The 17,018-nt window shown below is 40.4% G+C and overlaps 1 protein-coding gene and 1 pseudogene across 1 annotated transcript; one reads left to right on the top strand and one right to left on the bottom strand.

The window, feature by feature from the left end:
* The first annotated feature begins 2,550 nt into the window (after nucleotides 1-2,550).
* On the top strand, nucleotides 2,551-2,641 carry LOC143382448 (U6 spliceosomal RNA; annotated as a pseudogene).
* A 7,856-nt stretch (nucleotides 2,642-10,497) lies between these two features.
* On the bottom strand, nucleotides 10,498-15,352 carry Tyw2 (tRNA wybutosine-synthesizing protein 2). Its single transcript, XM_076836211.2, has one exon. The coding sequence runs from the start codon at nucleotides 15,248-15,250 to the stop codon at nucleotides 13,940-13,942; it is 1,311 nt and encodes a 436-aa protein (XP_076692326.1). The 5' UTR covers nucleotides 15,251-15,352; the 3' UTR covers nucleotides 10,498-13,939.
* Between the last annotated feature and the right edge of the window lie 1,666 nt (nucleotides 15,353-17,018).

Genomic DNA, 17,018 nt, shown 5'->3' with positions numbered 1-17,018 from the left:
AGGACATTTGTAGCCTCCTTTTACTAACACCTAGGGATGATCCCCCCGGTCATCGGTGACAGTCCTGCTCCCCCACAAGTTGAAGTTTGAACATTAGAGAAGCACGCAGGCAAGGAGATAAAGCAGGGTTTATTTAATAAGGGGTAACGTAGACTTCTCCTGGGAGGAAGAAGGGGGCCATAGCTGGCATCTTGGTTTCCCCAGGAGGGAGGTGTTCTGCCCTTTTTATGTGTCCTAGGCTTCCTTTGTTCCCCTGCCCTCTACCCCTATGTTTCTCCTTCCTGCCTATGTGACTAGGCCCAGGAATGCTCCCTGGGACGGCCAAAAGGTGGGAAAAGGGGGGAAGCTGAAAGGGGCAGGGCAGGATGGAGCCCCTTTAAGTAAAATGGAGCCACATTAAGTAAAAGCCTTATAGCTCCCTCTAGGGTGGGGCAATTCCTGGGACAGGTTACCTTAGCAACAGGTTGGCGCTGGGGTAGGTTCTTGATTTGGGTGGAGGAAGGGCTCTGAAGGAATTAGCGTTTCAATACTTCAGGGGGCAGTCTCCAACTTCCCTGACTCACTCAAAATGAGCCTCCTTGATCCGACCTGACTCCATTTACCTACCTATACTGACGGCCTGTCTTACTTCTGGCTTCAGGGACATTGTGGTCTAATGATATCCCAGTTACCGTGAGGAGTCTTGCTTCCCCAAATGCTGAAGTATAATACCAGAGAAGCATGCAGAGGCAAGTGTAGAATGGAACGTAAAAGGCTTTATTAAAGGATATCGGAGAAGACTTCCCCCAAGGGAGAAGGGGATGAAAGGCTGTATCTTGGGATGGGGAGGTCTTATCCCTTTTATATCTAAGGTCTTCTTTTGTCCTCCTACATTCCTGTCCTTTATCTTGCTTATTTCCCTCTATCCTGCATGTGATGGGGGATGCAGGTGGGAAGGCCAAAGATGGAAAACTGGTGGGCCTATTAACATTTCAGGCTCCCAGGTGTAGTTCTGATGTCCCCAGGCTCAGATTGGACACCATTTTCTTTAATAGACTCAATATCAGACCCAATTTGCCTATCTACACTAACTACTTGACTTTAAATCTGGATTCACTAAGAACTCAGACCTCTCAGTCTTTGATTTCTTGTCATCAAAGGTGAACACACCTGGACAATCCTTCCCTTCCTCCTGAGGGCAGATGAATCCTTTCTCCTACTGTCTTGCCTATTCATGTCCTTTGAATCGGTCTGGATGTTATCCTGCTTTTCCTTCACCAGCAAATGAGAGTTAAGCTAGGCCAGTGCCTGCACTATAGACCCAGCTGTCTTAGACTAAGTAAGATAAAATAGGAAGCAAGAAGCCTGGCTGCCTTGGGCTCCTAGCTCAAAGTGCATTGCACAATCTAGTTTGTATCAGGGATAAATGGGGGTGGTTATCCTCTTCTGAGATTATTCATAAAATTGTCAAATCTTACAAAGCCCTTTTTCTCTGAGTAGAGCTATCTGTAGTAGGAAGACTGGATCCTCATCCAAAGTCTTTACTGCAGTTTCACGTTTTTAATATTCGGTTTTCCCCTGCCAATAATGATTGCCATACTAGACACTGTGCTAAGGCTATACTTTTACTTTAATCTTTGCATTGACCTTATTTTTGTAGGTAGTATTATCCCTGTTTTACAGAGGAGTTAATTGAGGTTTAGATAAATTGAAAGATCACAATGGTAGTAGGTAAGTATTGGGCAGCTAGTATGGCCAAAGCCAGAATCAGGATTTGACCCCAAGGCTACCTGAAGCTCAAAACTTTGGCATCATTTTTTCTTTTCATCAATAGTCAAATCTTCAACCAGATTGGATCTCTTCTTCTGTCTTCACAGTCTCTTAAAAGCACCAGTCCCTAGGCTGGGGTTCTGGCTCAGTGGTAGAGCGCTTGCCTCGCATGCATGATGTCCTGGGTTTGATCCTTAGCACCCCATAAAAATAAATAAATAAAAATAAAAATGTAAATAAAAAAGAGTAGCAGTCCCCTTTCTAATGTTATTTTCACTATCCTAATTCAAGAGCCTCCTGTAGCTTGCCTGGTTTTTGTAAAATCCTCATTACAGTTTCTATATTTTTGAATCTAGTCTGTTTACTGCTGCTAGGTTAATTTTCCTAACTGCACATCTGGGGAATAACCTTGTGGTTATGACAAAATTCCCAAAGGAAAGCAAATTTGGTAATGTGGGAGAATTATGAAGCCTTATGAGAACTTCAGAGAGGTAAATTAGCTACTCAACTCATCTCTTATTCCTCCCTGGATGCAATTTACAGCAAAAAGAATGAAGTCATTATGGAGAAAAAGGTCCACAAGGAGTATTCTTAAAAATGTAGTAGAAGAGACAGGAGGTGAGTACCACTGTGTTCATGGGCTTTCCTCTTATTTTTATTTTAAAAGTTAAGTGTTATAAATATTAAATAAAAATATTTTAAAATGAACTACTTTATTCCTTTGTTATCAATGTTTTAATTTACTTCTAATCTTAATTTGATGTAAAACCTTATTAGCAGAATAGTTTCCATTTGCTCCCTTTGGTAACATACTAACAAAACAATTAGAATGTTACAGAGATGATTAGCATGGCCCCTGGCCAAGGATGACATGGAAAAATGCCTTCTATTTCATAAAGCCTTCCATTTAAAAAGGAAGGAGAAGTTGTTTCTAACACAGTTAATTAGTGGTCACATTGTCATTCTTCTCTTACATAGAACTTTGAACAAGTCTGTAAACAATGACTTCACTTTCCCCAACTATAAAAGTTTGAATAAAATTCTGTCAAGTATTTTAAAATACTACCTTAAAACTAAATTTGTATAGATGAGGAAATTTATAGAGAGCTTAGGAATTCTTAAGATAAAAGATAAATTTTCAAATAGCTGCAATTCACTGAATCTAATTTTTGCTTGTTTTCTACATTGATATGAACTTTGCACAACTCCATTGCACCTTTATCAGAATGATATCTGGAAGAGTGGGGTGTGTGGGTATATATTCACACATAGAACACCTACATTCAAAAATACAATCTGTTCATTCGACTTTTTTAAAAAAATATTTTTTATTGTCAATGGACCTTTATTTTATTTATTTATATGCAGTGCTGACAATTGAACCCAGTGCTTCCCACATGCTAGGGAAGCACCCTACCACTGAGCCAAAACCCCAGCCCCTGTTCATTTGGCTTTGATTTTCAAAAAACCTTTTTGCAGCTTTCAAATCTTTTATATGAAAGATGTGTAAAACCTAGATTGAATTTTCAGAGGATATTCATTAGTCAAGTTTATATCTCAAGCAACAAAAACTGATTCTTGACTCTCTTAAGCAAAAAGCAAATTCATTAGAGGTTTATTTTGATTATTTTTCAAGTCCCAGGAAAAAAAAGCATCCAATTGGTTAATTTTATTGGATCATATAACTGTACCTAGCTTCCTTAGTAGGAGAGAAAATGTAATGTGGTGTCCAGATATCATTGAGATAAAGGAGTAATGGAAAACAAGCACTTAACCAGAACGCCCCCGCCACCACCACCCTCCCACAGACAGACACTTCCAACAGTGTGTTAAGTATTTCCTTCAAATGGAAAATAAGGATGCTGATATGAAGAGCAGGGACTGAGAGACAAAAATACATACTATAACTTTGTCTCCAAACTTGGAAATTAAAGTAAAACTCAAACATGCCAATCAAAATTCAGCTATTAGAATCTTCTGGTTTTTTAAATGCCAAATAAATAGGAAGAGTCTGTTTAGTTAACAAAAGAGACTACAGAGACTATATGGTATTTGAGTCAATATTGGGTGTATATTGACTAACTTTTGTTAACAGATATTGATAAGCACTTTCTATGTGTTCAGCAGTACCAGCCCAGTTCTCCTCTTTACTAGTTCTCTATTTTGGATAAAGTATTCAACCTGTCTAATCTTCAGTATGTTCTTCTGGGAGAAAATTTAAAAAAGCTTAATATCACCAGTTGAGATATATGAAAGGCCTATATAATCTAATTAAGCCTTATTAGATTTGTCCAAGGACCCAGAACTAGTCAATAATAGTGGCATAACTAGGCTTATAACTAATATTTTTCTGATTCCAGAGCATAAGATCTGATCCTTGGCAAGTAATTTTTCATGTTTGTTAAAATAATTAAAAAGTATATTTCAGGGGCTAGAGATGTAGCTCAGTAGTAGAGCACTGTTTAGCATACTCAAGGCCCTAGGTCCAATTCTCAGCACCACAAAATGAAAAATTAAAATGGAGTCAACATAGCTTAAGTTCAGTTATGTCCTAACAAATTTTAGGAGGAATATTTATTGGCACCTCAGTATTATTATACGTGAAACTTTGCAGTGTCTATATAAAGTTGAGTTGTTACGTGAGATAATCCTTAAGTAGGATTTATTGTACATTAGAAAATAAATGAATGATAAAATGTTTGTCTAGGGTGGTGATCAAGCATAATGTGAGAACTGAGATACTGTTGAGAGGAAGAGTATAAGTAATATTAAATTAAAAACATCTCTCAAGGCAGGCAGCCCACAAAACATGAACATATATAGTCATGTGTCACTGAATGAGGGGATCCATTCTGAGAAACGTGTCATTAGGCAATTTCATCTTTTTGAAAACACCACAGAGCATACTTACACAAATTAATATGGCTATGATGACACTAAGTGATATAATCCTATAGGACCATGGTCATATATGTGGTCTATTGTTGACCAAAACATTATGCAGCACGTGACTAGTATCCCACTGGTGGTTGGAGATTATGGGACCCTTCACCCAAGGTAGGGTTCCAGTAGTTCACAGTCTTCTGATGATCACTTCTCATTTCACAGCTGTTTTAGTTAGCTTTTTAATCTCTGTGATCAAAAGATTCAACAAGAAATGTAAGAGAAGGAAAAGTTTATTTAGGGAGGGCTGGGGATGTGGCTCAAGCGGTAGCGCGCTCGCCTGGCATGCGTGCGGCCCGGGTTCGATCCTCAGCACCACATACAAACAAAGATGTTGTGTCCGCGGAAAACTAAAAAAAAATAAATATTAAAAGTTTATTTAGGGCTCATGGCTTCAGAGGTCACAGACAAATAGCCAATTCTGTAGCTCTCATGGGGAAGAGTATGGCAGAGGAAAACAGCTCAGGACTTGGCTATCAGGAAGCAGGCAGAAGGGTTTGTGAGCGGGGGTAGAGGTGGAAATCTCTGCTCACTAGGGACAAAATGTATCCTAAAGGCACAGGTCCCCAGTGATATCCCTCTTCCAGTCATACTTTACCTGCCTACAGGTACCACTCAGTTAATCCCTATCAGATTAATCCACTAATTATGGTACAACTCTTATATCACCTTACTTAAATAATTTTGTTTTAATGTGACTTTTATTTATATTTATCTCCATAAATTCACCACTGAACATTCTTGCATCATCTCATGTGTGAGCTTTTGGAGGAGCACCTCATGTCAAAACCATAACAAAAGCTATACCAACTGAGTTGGATAAAAGCTTCAGCGAGAGGATTCGGTATTGTAAAGACTTCAATTTATGGATTCAATGTAATCTTAACTTTTAAAGATCTCAGTAGATTCATTTTCCTTGAATGTGACAAGCTGATTCTAAAATTCATAGGGGAATGGAAAAGGTCCATAATAGACAAGGTGACATTGAAGAACAAAGGTGAAATATCTTTTACTATCAGATGTCAGGCTATTTTAAAGCTGTAGTAATGACAACACAATGGTATTGGTGCATGGATAAAAAAACCGACCCAGGAACAGATTAGAAAGTCTAGAAAAAGTCCTACATAGATACAGTCACCTGATTTAAGATAAAAGTGCAGTGGGAAAAGGATTTTTAAAAACCCAGCAATATAATGGGACTTTGGATATTGCTTAACAAACAATAGCATATCCCTTAACTGCAAAACACTGTAGAGTCATTCTCACTAAAGTTGGGAACATGGCAGGGTTGTTTGCTACATCGCTTCTTTCTAGTGTTTTAGAAGTGGGGGATGGAAATAGGGCAAGTTCAAATGCTTCCCTTTTTACCAGGGTTTATCTGTTTTTCTTGAATAAATGTTCCTTGGACTATTGCAAGTTTTTAATTACTTTTTAGAGTTCTTAAAAAGTTAAATTTGATAGGTTTTTGGACAGTGGTAGGAGATACTCTGCCATTTTGGAAGTCATCCTTTTACTCTCGATATTGGGTAGGAAAATACCAAGAGAACTCTAGCAGATGCCTTGGGCGGAAGACATTTCCTTTCTACCCTTGGTGTAACAGTGATCCTTCCTCTTGATAAGTTTCGGTGACAACAACCAGGATGTGACCCGTCCTTGCCCACTGGTCTCTTGTAACAAGAAACCTGAAATGACTGGGAAACAGCAGGTTACAGTTTAGAGGGTCAATTATTTTGTCTATTGATGAATGAGTCACTCTGTTGGGAATTGGGACCTCTCAACTCACCAAATTGTAGGACTGAGAGACACAAACACCCCACACAGGATATTAGGAGTGAGAATAAGTGGGTGTGTTGATTTCCTATTGCTGTTGTAACAAATTACTATAAACAGTGGTTTCAAATTCACTTTCTTATAGTTCTGGAAGTCAGAAGTCTAAAATCCAAGTGTCAGAAGCGCTGCATTTCTTCCGGAGGTTCCAGGGGAAATTCTACTTCCTTGACTTTTTCAGTTTCTCAAGGCCACCTACCACATTCCCGGGCTCATGGCCCCTTCATCACATCACTCCAACCTCCTGCTTAAGTCGTTGCATCTATTAGATGAAACTGCCTCTCTCTTATATAAGAAACTTTGTGATAATCCAGGATAATCTCCCTATGTTCAGAGCATTAACTTAACCAGGCCTGCAAAATCCCTTTTACCTGTAAGGTAACATATTTGTAGATTCCAGGTATCAGAATACGGACATATTTGGGGGCCTTTGTTCAGCCATACCATAATGGGAATTCTATTTTTACTCTTTCATCCCCAAATACATATTCTATCTATATGGGACACAGCACCATATGATGGGTATTGATCTAGTGTGCGTACTGAATTCTGGGGTGGCATTTCCTCTTCGGGAATTCTCTTCAAGCTTTTGCATCAGTTCATCTTCAAAAGTTTTTTTTACACCATTCCATCTGATCAGCATTTTCTGGGTCATGTGTATTACATGATAAGAGCCCTGGATCCCATGGTCATTTGCCCAGTGACACACCTCCTTTGCTATAAACCAGGTCCATAGGTCAAAGGCAGTATTCTGCAGGATGAATATTGATGGATCAAACACCTGTAAACCTTGGATAGTATTTTTGGCCGGCATCGTGTGGGCAAGAAAGGCAAATGCATGTGGAAATGGGCAGTTTGTTGTCAAGGTGCATCAGTGCACCTTCCAGGATGGAGGATCCAGTATAACCTGATGACAAGTAGCTTGGTTTCCTTGAGGAGTGGCACTAGATCAGAGGCAGTGGTTAACATTAAGGAGTGGCTACTTGGCAAGTGAAGCAATGCTGTTGGCCTCTTATGAGCTTGCCTCCCTGCAAGGGGACTACTTTGTTCATGAGCCCATTGTGCCTGTACTGGGGGAGTTGATAGATACGGGTGCTGAAATTCACCAATGAAGTCTTCCTGTCTGCTGGTTGTTCAGTGCCTCTTACACAGTAGATTAACTGTGGTAGGCACTATTATGCAACACCAGGATCTTTGTGTTCCATCTCATGATTTTCTCCACAGCTACTTCTCCAGTTTCCTTTTCCCTATATTCCATTCTTTCTCATTCCAGACCCCTGATCAGCCAGCTAACCTATTTGCCACTTGCCATGAAAGTATACTCTTACTTCAGGCCATTTCTTTTCCCAAAGTCAATCAACAGGAATACTGCTTTTGGAAGCATTCCCCTCACTGTTGTCTTTTAAGACCACTATTGAGTGAGCCGTAGGACAGCAGCAATCCATCATTGTTTTGAACTGATAGTCCAAGAAAACTCAGCGAAGTTAACTACTTTTTTTTTTTTTTTTTTTTTGCCTCTTTCTACTAGCTGTAAGAGCCTCTCAAGTGGCCATAACTGTGAGCTGACAGATAGACATTGTTAAAGTTATACCACCTGCCTATGCCATCTGTTTTCTCTGACCCTTACCTGTCATCAGTTCCAGAGGGGGTTGACTGGTGAGTCTGACAAAACCCAGCTTGTGATGGGAAACTGACCACATGATCACTTGATATGCTCAGATCCTACTAAGGCCCATTATCATGCACAGAGCTGGTGGGTTTTTTTTTTATTATCATTTTTAAATTTTTGATATGTGGTTTGCTCCTGCAGATGATGAACCTTGCTTCAGAACACTTATGTTCTATGTACCTTGTGATTCTCCCACTGGAGCTTGCCATAAACTTCCCTGGCTATTTTTCTTTTCACAAGTACTTTTACCATAGAATCTCCTGGATTGAACGGCCCGTGTGAGTGAGCAACAGTACTAATTACACTGCAGGCTTTACCTGCCATACAGCCTTTACATGCTCTGGGTCACAATGAAAACTGGTACTCTTCAGCCTCACCTAGTTTGAGTCAGAACAGTATCCCCAAGTTCTGAGTTGCCACAAAGAGGCCTGAAGAGCTCAGTATGATTCTTTCATGGCAGAATAATTTGGGTGAATGAGTGGATGACAGCAATGATTTGTTTTTTTACTGTGAAGGAGATATCTTGGCCCTTAAGAAAACTATTGGATCCTAAAAATAGAATTGTAATAAAAGATATTACAGGCTGCTAGATCTTATTAGGGATTATTCCCATTCTCCAGTGTATACTATGCTTACTGTTTATCTGACAGCAGTGTCATCAATGTAGTAGGTCAATGTGACCTTTTGTGGCATGTACAGACTACATTATTATAGAAGATGGAAGAGTTAACATAACCCTAGGGCAAGACTATAAATGTGCACCATTGTCTGTCCAGCATGAATTCAAACTGCTTCTGCTCCAGTACCCTTAGGACCAGTTCCATGCACATGTTCATGGCTCCACTTGGTTTGTGTGGTTAGGTCTATCTCCTTTGCCGCACAGGCCCATTTGAAATCGCTGAAAGTAGGCACACAGAAGAGAGGGAAAGAGTTGCTTCATTATAGTGTTGCAGGACTGTTGTTTTCATTTTTTTATAACAGGTTTTGTTACCTTTGAGTTTTTTTAATTAATTTTTTAAATTTATATATGACAGCGGAATGCATTACAATTCTTATTACATGCATACAGCACAATGTTCCGTATCTCTGATTGTATACACAGTATATTCATACCAATTCGTGTCTTCATACATGTACTTTGGATAATGATCATCACATTCCATCATCATTTCTAACCCCATGCCTCCTCCCTTCCCCTCCCACCCCTTTGCCCTATCTAGAGTTCATCTATTCCTCCCATGCTCCCTCTCCCTACCCCCACTATGAATCAGCCTCCTTGTATCAGAGAAAACTTTCAGCATTTGGTTTTTTGGGATTGGTTAACTTCACTTAGCACTATCTTCTCTAATTCCATCCATTTACATGCAAATGTCATGACTTTATTCTATTTTATTGCTGAGTAATATTGCCTTGTGTATATATGCCACATTTTTAATCCATGCATCTATCAAAGGGCCTCTAGTTGGTTCCACAGTTTAGCTATTGTGAATTGTGCTGATATAAACATTGATGTGGCTGTGTCCCTGTAGTATGCTGTTTTTAAGTCCTTTGGGTGTAGGACAAGGAGAAGAGGGATAGCTGTGTCAAATGGTGGTTCCATTCCCAATTTTCCAAGAAATCTTCATACTACTTTCCATATTGGCTGCACCAATTTGCAGTCCCACCAGCAGTGTATGAGTATACCTTTTTCCCCACATCCTCGCCAACACTTACTGTTACCTTTGAGTTTTTAATCATGTTTATGTAAGGCTTTTTAAAAAAAAAAAAATAGAAACTACTAAAAAAAATAGGAACTGGAGTAGTCTCTCCACCCATATGTATTACTGACCTCTACCTAATGCAACTGTGGGCAAGAGAAGGCAGGAAAGAGTGCATGCAACATTTAGTTGGAGCCTGAATTCATTCACCATTTTTTTTTTTTTTTTTTACTTTTGACTCAACCATGACCTTTAAAAAGTCAAGAGACAAATATCTATTTTGACACTTTTGGGACTGAAATTGTGTGTGATGATCAAGAAATCCTGCAAGTTATTGTCATGTCTAATCAGAAAAACATGTAATTGCATTTTTAATACTTTAATATTCCCTTCATAAGTAAGCATTCTAAATAGTTATAGCAAAAAATTTTTATGTGTTTCACATAATGATATTTTTGTCAACTGAAGTACATGTGCATAGTATTATAGAGTGAATTTCTAAAATGACTTTGAAAGTACACAACTATTACAAACCTTTAAAGTTTAAAAAACTGGATAAAACACATGAAAAAAAAAAGATGACTATCAGGGAATTGTACATAAGCCTTGAAGGATGATGGTTCATCAGAGATGAAAAGTATACCAAATGAGTCATACAATTGCTCCAGTTACTGCCTGGAGAAAATTTCCAGGCTGTGGCACAGGGAAGGAGAATCCTTAGCCAGGATCCCAAGGCAACTGGAGTTCACAGAGTAGAATACTAGAGAGGAGAGGAAAGGGAGGGAGGGGGAGAGAGAAAGAGAAGTAATAATAGTTCTACACACTTTTGCAAAAAAATGAAAGAATATATGCCAACTCATTCTGAGGCCAGCCTTTCTCTCATGAACATAAACACATTCTTCATTATGAACCACGTGTATGAGGCTATTTCCTTGCACAGTTCCATGTCACACATGTTGGAAATGAGAGTGGATAGATTAAAGACTCTTGGGGGGGTTAAGTGTGCCTTAAGTACATTCTAAAGCATTTTAGAACACTGGGATTCTGATAAACTGTGAATTTATAAAACCTCGGTTTAACCATGTCCTATTTTTGCTTAAGACACTTCCATGATGCCCCTTCCTGGTCTGACCACTACTCAACTTGGCTGCTTGGTTAACACACCTTTACCCCTTGTTTCTTCTTCTCCCTTTGTTTCGGTCCCCAGCCCCTCCACTGGGCACCTGCACACCCTGCCCTCACTCCTGGAATGCTGTCTCATGGTCCACTCACTTAATTCCACTTGCTCTTCAGCTCTCAACCATCATGTTTCTGGGGCAGCTCTTTCTGACCTTCCTGACCACGTCAACTCTCATCCTGGCTTCCGTTTGCACCACCAACCTCCCCTCCCAGCATTTACTAGAATCTAAGTTGTTACATGAAACATATTTGGGTGGTGTAAGGCCTATCCATGGATACTGGGATTGTTTGTTTACTATTTTATTGTTGTCTGGTTTGCTTATTATTTTATTCCCAGTGGTTGCCACAGTATCTGATATATTGTTCAGGCTCAAAAACATTTGTGGAAAGGTGAAGAGAAGGAAAGGAGAATAAAGACAGACCATGGAGGCACAGTTTTTATTTCCATAGCATGTCCACCAGATGGCAGCATTAACTGTTGCAATATCTGGAAAGAAACTTTGATTTCAAAATGCCCTGTTTTGGGCGTGAGCATTCCCCCACTGCTGGTTTTGTTACCTCTATCATATGTCTTATACATCTGGCCAATCCACTATACAAAATACCAGGTAGAAGTATTTATTGCCTGTAAGTTAAAAAAATTCTAAATCATAACTTAAATAGGTCTGTTTATATGTATGTGGGAGTAGCAGTGGGTTTGCAAGTTTATTTTTATTTTCATGTGAAAAGAAGTTTAGCAATTAGAAGTTTCAGGGCTGGTGTAGTTGATCAAGGACATCCTTAGGAAATCGAGTCCTACAATCCTACTCTAGCATGCCTGGAGAGATGGCTGCTCTTCTTCAAGGTCAGAGACCCAAAGTCCTCCCTGGGGACTTCAGCCTTTATCTCCTTGCTACTACAGCCACAGGGGCGGCAGCCCTTCTTTTTTTTAGGAGAAAGAGGGACTCAGATGGGTACAGTGAGTCAACTTCAATGTCTCCTGTGGTGAGCGGATTCACTCTGAGCCCCAATGAAAGGGGAGCCCTTTAAGAATGTGGAGAAGGGGCGAGAGGAAGGACTCAATAGCAACTGCATGGTAAGCCCAAGAGAATGTTTCCCCGAAGACAGAAAAGGCCTAGCCTGAAGAAGAGTCTAAGGAGTTCTCACTTCCTCTGCCTTTACCTGATTTATCTGAACTCAAAGTTAAAATTCAGCTCTTGCTTTCCTTCCTAAAGATTTTCCAAGTTTTCTTATTTTTTTTTTCAATGACATTTACTGGTAAAAACATAAACATTGTACCATGTAATGTTTCAATATATGTATACACTATGTTATGTAATATTTAAACCTGGTCCAACATCTGTCTCCTTAGTTTTCATTTCTTTATAGTGAAGACATTCAAAGTCTTCTAGCTTTTTGAAATACAGTACACTACTATTATCTGTAGTTACCTTGATACAACAGCACACTCGAATTCATTTCCTCTAATGGTAATTTAGTTCCATCCAGTAACCTTTCCCCACTGTCCCCAGCCTCTGGTAGCCACCTTTCCATCTCAACTTCTAAGAAATCAACTCTTTAGATTCCATATACAAGTGAGATCATGTGGTACTTGTCTTTCTGTGCCTGGATTATTTCCTGTAACATAATGATTTCCAGTTTCATTCATATCGTCACAAATGACAGGATTTCACTCTTTTTGATGGCTGAATTGTATCCTATTGTTTATAGGTACCACATTTTCTTTATCTATTCATCAGTTGAAGACACTCAGGCTATTTTCATTTCTTGGCTATTGGGAATAGAGCTGCACTGAACCCAGGAGTATAGCTGTTTCTTCAACATACTGACATTCTTATTCTTGTAAACTATATGTATAGAAATCCCTCACAGCCAAAATTAGGAAATATGGTTACTGCATACTAGGCTGACAATGAATGAATGAAGTAGTCACTATATGCCAGTTACTCTGATGACATGTTAATTCACTTAAACCTATCAGCTACCCTACAGGACATGTATGATGGTTGACCTAATATACAGATGAAGAAACTAATCTTGGAGAGATTCATGACTTGCCTCAGGTCACACTTAAGTAGAGCCAGGAGTTGAATTAATGGAGCCATAGTGCTAACAACTGACAGCTATTACGAAGATTAACAATAGAAATTTGGATTTCGCAGTGATTTTAATCCCTTTTCTACCAAGACAAACTTTATGACATCTCCCCTACATTCATTTAGGAATGCTAAATTGGAAGAATGGAGTTAGTCACCCCCACTCTCATTCCCTCTCTAATTTAGTCAATTCACACTTGAGTCCACAGATTTTATTTTCGAATCTACCCACTTCACACCACTGTAGACTAGCCACCCCAACCTCACACCTGAACAAGCACAGAAGCTTCCTCGCTGGTCTCTTCTCCAGCAGATTTCAGTAGCTAGACTGATTTGGGGAACAGTATTTTCCACTCTAGAATGACCAATACTTGTGTACAACTGCTTATTAGATAATAGCCATGTGAAATATTTCAAAGAAACCCTAATTTTTTCAAGGAAATCCATGACCAAATGAATATTGAAACCATATATTCAAGGTCAGAACGAGGACAGAATTCAGAATTTACGATTACACAGATTAACCTTATTTTAAAAAGCTATGCTGTTTTTCCTAGATATTTAGCACATTCCCAATGTGATCAATGGAAGACAAATGAAATTATTTTGGTTGGTCTAGAGTCTGCTTTCAAGCCATAAAATATTTAAAAAGATCACCAGGAAAAAAAAAAAAAAAAAAGACCAGCCTGAGCTGAAGCCTTAAGGGCCAGCCTGATATGAAGCATTAAGGGCCCCTTGGATCCCTTGTGTCACTCACTGAATCCACCTCCTCTAGCCAACTATAGGACTGGGCGACATTCTAGATCCAGAACTATGTGATCCACATGGGGAGCATAAGATTTCACCGGTTGGATGTGCAGGATTTGTGTATTCCATGGTTTCCCATGCACCTGCTGAAGAAGAGTGGCAATTCGAGTTTCTGCAGATTCTGCCCACCTTTGCCACTCTAGCTTGGTGGCTTGTGAAAGCAGTTTCCTCCTAAAATCTCTGGTAGTTCCATTTTCCCATTCATTGGTGATAATTTTCTGAGGATAAGGCCAATGTTCTTTCTCCATTTTGCTACTTCCAGGAGGCTGGGGATTCTTCCCTGGGAAAGATTCCACATTTTGATGGACATGCAAAATGCCCCCAGTATCCTGTCGTAGCACCTGGCAGGCAATGGGCCAGCCTTCTTCTGAACTGGGAATCAGACCCAGGTTCACCCTATCTGCAATGTTTGAGAGCTTCAGCTTCCTGTTATCCCCAAAGTGTATTTGGCACCGATCTGCTACTCCGTTGATCTCCAGATTATTTCTCAGAGCGACTACAGCATGGGGGTTCCACTCACAGGCGTGGACGAAGGCAGCACCAGCATGAACTAGGAAGGGCAATGTAAAATAACCAATCCCTGCATAGAGATCCACCAGCACTTGTCCAGCACAGGGCATCGATGCCACTCGCAGCTTTTCAGTGATGTTTCCAAAGGAGAACATGCACTGGGTCACGTCAAACTTATATCGGATGCCATTATCCACATGCTCTACCCAGCCATGGTCGCCATGCAGCAGAGTCACCGCTGGAGTTCGAGTGCCATCCGGGAATACCCGCCCTCGTTTTGCTAAACGCTGGACGCCAAATGCCAAGGCAACGGTCTCCCAGAGTTCTGGTCCTAGATTTTTCCACTGCTTGTTTTGGAAACAGTCTTCATTCAACAACAAAAGGTTACCATGTCGTTGCCAAGATCGGGGCAAATCAGCCTCCAATTCAGCCGACCACGTCACTCCCCGGCCCTCTACCCAGCGCCTCACCTCCAGACACAGTCTCTGGGCAGGCGAACAACCCTGGGCCTTCTTTGAAGGAAGAGGATCCAGGAGCTGCGTCAGCACGCACGTGCTGCCCGGGGCCACGCGAGTCCTCAGCTCCTGCAGAAGCTGCGCTGGGAGCGTCTCCCCCAGCACCGGTAGCGCCACGGTGCCGTCGGGCATCTTTTCCACGCGGTGCCGTCTATCCAAGAGTTTCTGCTTCTCGAGAAATTCCCTGTACCGCTGGGCGAACCGCCGCTCGGTCACAACTGCGACAACGGCCACGGACGTCCCATCTTCCCTCTCCATGCTATGGCGTCTACATGCTTTCCAAGCTTATAGCACCATTCGGGGAAGGCTGTGTTCACCAACCTCGGTAAATTCGCGGACACCTCGGGGAGAGATTCCCACGCCGCGTCGAAGCGGAAGTTACGTCAAACAAGCCGGAACTAAATATACAGAAGCGGTTGACGATTGGTGACCCCGTTGTCCTGGTGAGACCGCTTCCGCCATCTTTGTTGTGGTCGACTATTAGTTGCTAAAAGCTAACAATAAGGAGGAATTTTACCGGACTTACAGACGTCAGATTGTAAAAAGTTAACCTTGTGTTATAATTTTGGACAAAACATATCTCACATGTTCTACAGGTGTCCGTGTAAAGCTGAATATTTACAGCAAAACTAGTGGGAAAGTAATAATGTATTGCCCTCCAAATACATTATTTTGTGACCTCCAACATTAGTGATTTTGTAAGTCAATTAAGGGCAAATGAAGCTAGAAGGTTTGTTTAATTTTTACCTCAGTACAAATTCAAACAGTGCAAATCGGAACCTTCATGCACTCTGTTTAATGCTGCTCATGAATCCAGAGAGACAGGTGAGCTGGAAATGAGCGGCTGAATTTGCAGAAGGGCTGTCTGTGGTCTAGTGTTGCTCTCAGATTAGCATCAAAGGTCGTCTTATTTCGAAAAGTGAAGAGTCAGATACAACTTTCCTTGCAAAGATCGTCATCAGTTCATTGTCCTGCAGTCCAAGAATCAAGTGTTTAGAGGTCCAAAGGATCTGAGCTGAGGTGAATCATGTCATCTCTCAACTCCGGAATCTCCATTTTTAAAATGGGAATTACTTTAGCTGTCTTCAGAGATTGCTATTATATTGATTAAATAAGTTATATATAAAATGTTTTAAACAATGACTAAGAGTCATACTCAAAAAGATATAATGAAACAAGTTGTATTGATCATATGGCAACTATTAAATACCCGTTGAAGTGCTTTGATAATAACCCTAAAAAGAACAAAGATGGAATTCACTACAGTTGAATTAAAATAATTGAAAGTTATAACTTTAAAGAGACCCATTTATACTTACCTCCCACCATTCTACAGATTAGGGTTCTGAGACCCAGAAAAGTTAATGTTAATTTATGCTTTTGAGGTCTTTCTGTATGAACATGTTCATAGCCATTCAAGCAGTATTACATTTCCATGGATGTAGAAATAATCAGAAATTCAAACAAAGGTTGATAAACTCAAATGGTCCTGTTGTTTTACTTAAATCTGTAGACAAAAGTGTTATCAAACCTAGGTTTGGAGTCTCATCCTATGCAAAAATTAATGTCCAAGACACAAGGGGAGAAAGAAAGGCTTTATTCTATAGCCATAAAATGGAGATGAGTTGTATTGCTTAATTTGTAGATCTTGGAATTCCCCAGGTTTCCTTCTAATAATGATCTTAATTTCACTCTGTTGTGATCTGAAAACACATTTTGTGGTTTAAATCCTTTAAAGCCTTGTCTTATAGCCTGGTGTGTGGTCTGTCCTGGAGAACAGCCCATGGGCACCTGAGACAAGGGTGTTCTGCCATTGGGGTGGAGCGTTCTGTGCATGTCTGCCAGACGATGTCTCTTCAGCTCATGCTCAGGCAAGATCTCTATGGCAACTCCAATACACAGCCAGAGTCTCAGTCCAGAAACCAGAGTGCCTTGTGCTCAGGGCCGGCCCAGACATGCAGCCTTCTTCTGCTGCTTACCCTCAGCACACACCTTCCTTGCACCTCTTAGATGACTGCTCTCACTA

This window comes from Callospermophilus lateralis, chromosome 16, assembly GCF_048772815.1.
Source record: "Callospermophilus lateralis isolate mCalLat2 chromosome 16, mCalLat2.hap1, whole genome shotgun sequence".
In the NCBI taxonomy this organism is placed as follows: domain Eukaryota; kingdom Metazoa; phylum Chordata; class Mammalia; order Rodentia; family Sciuridae; genus Callospermophilus; species Callospermophilus lateralis.
This window is presented reverse-complemented; position numbering and strand designations above follow the sequence as displayed.

Excerpts from the sequence above, each read along its gene's own strand:
- Tyw2 (XM_076836211.2), bottom strand. The coding sequence starts at position 15,250 with ATGGAGAGGGAAGATGGGACGTCCGTGGCCGTTGTCGCAGTTGTGACC.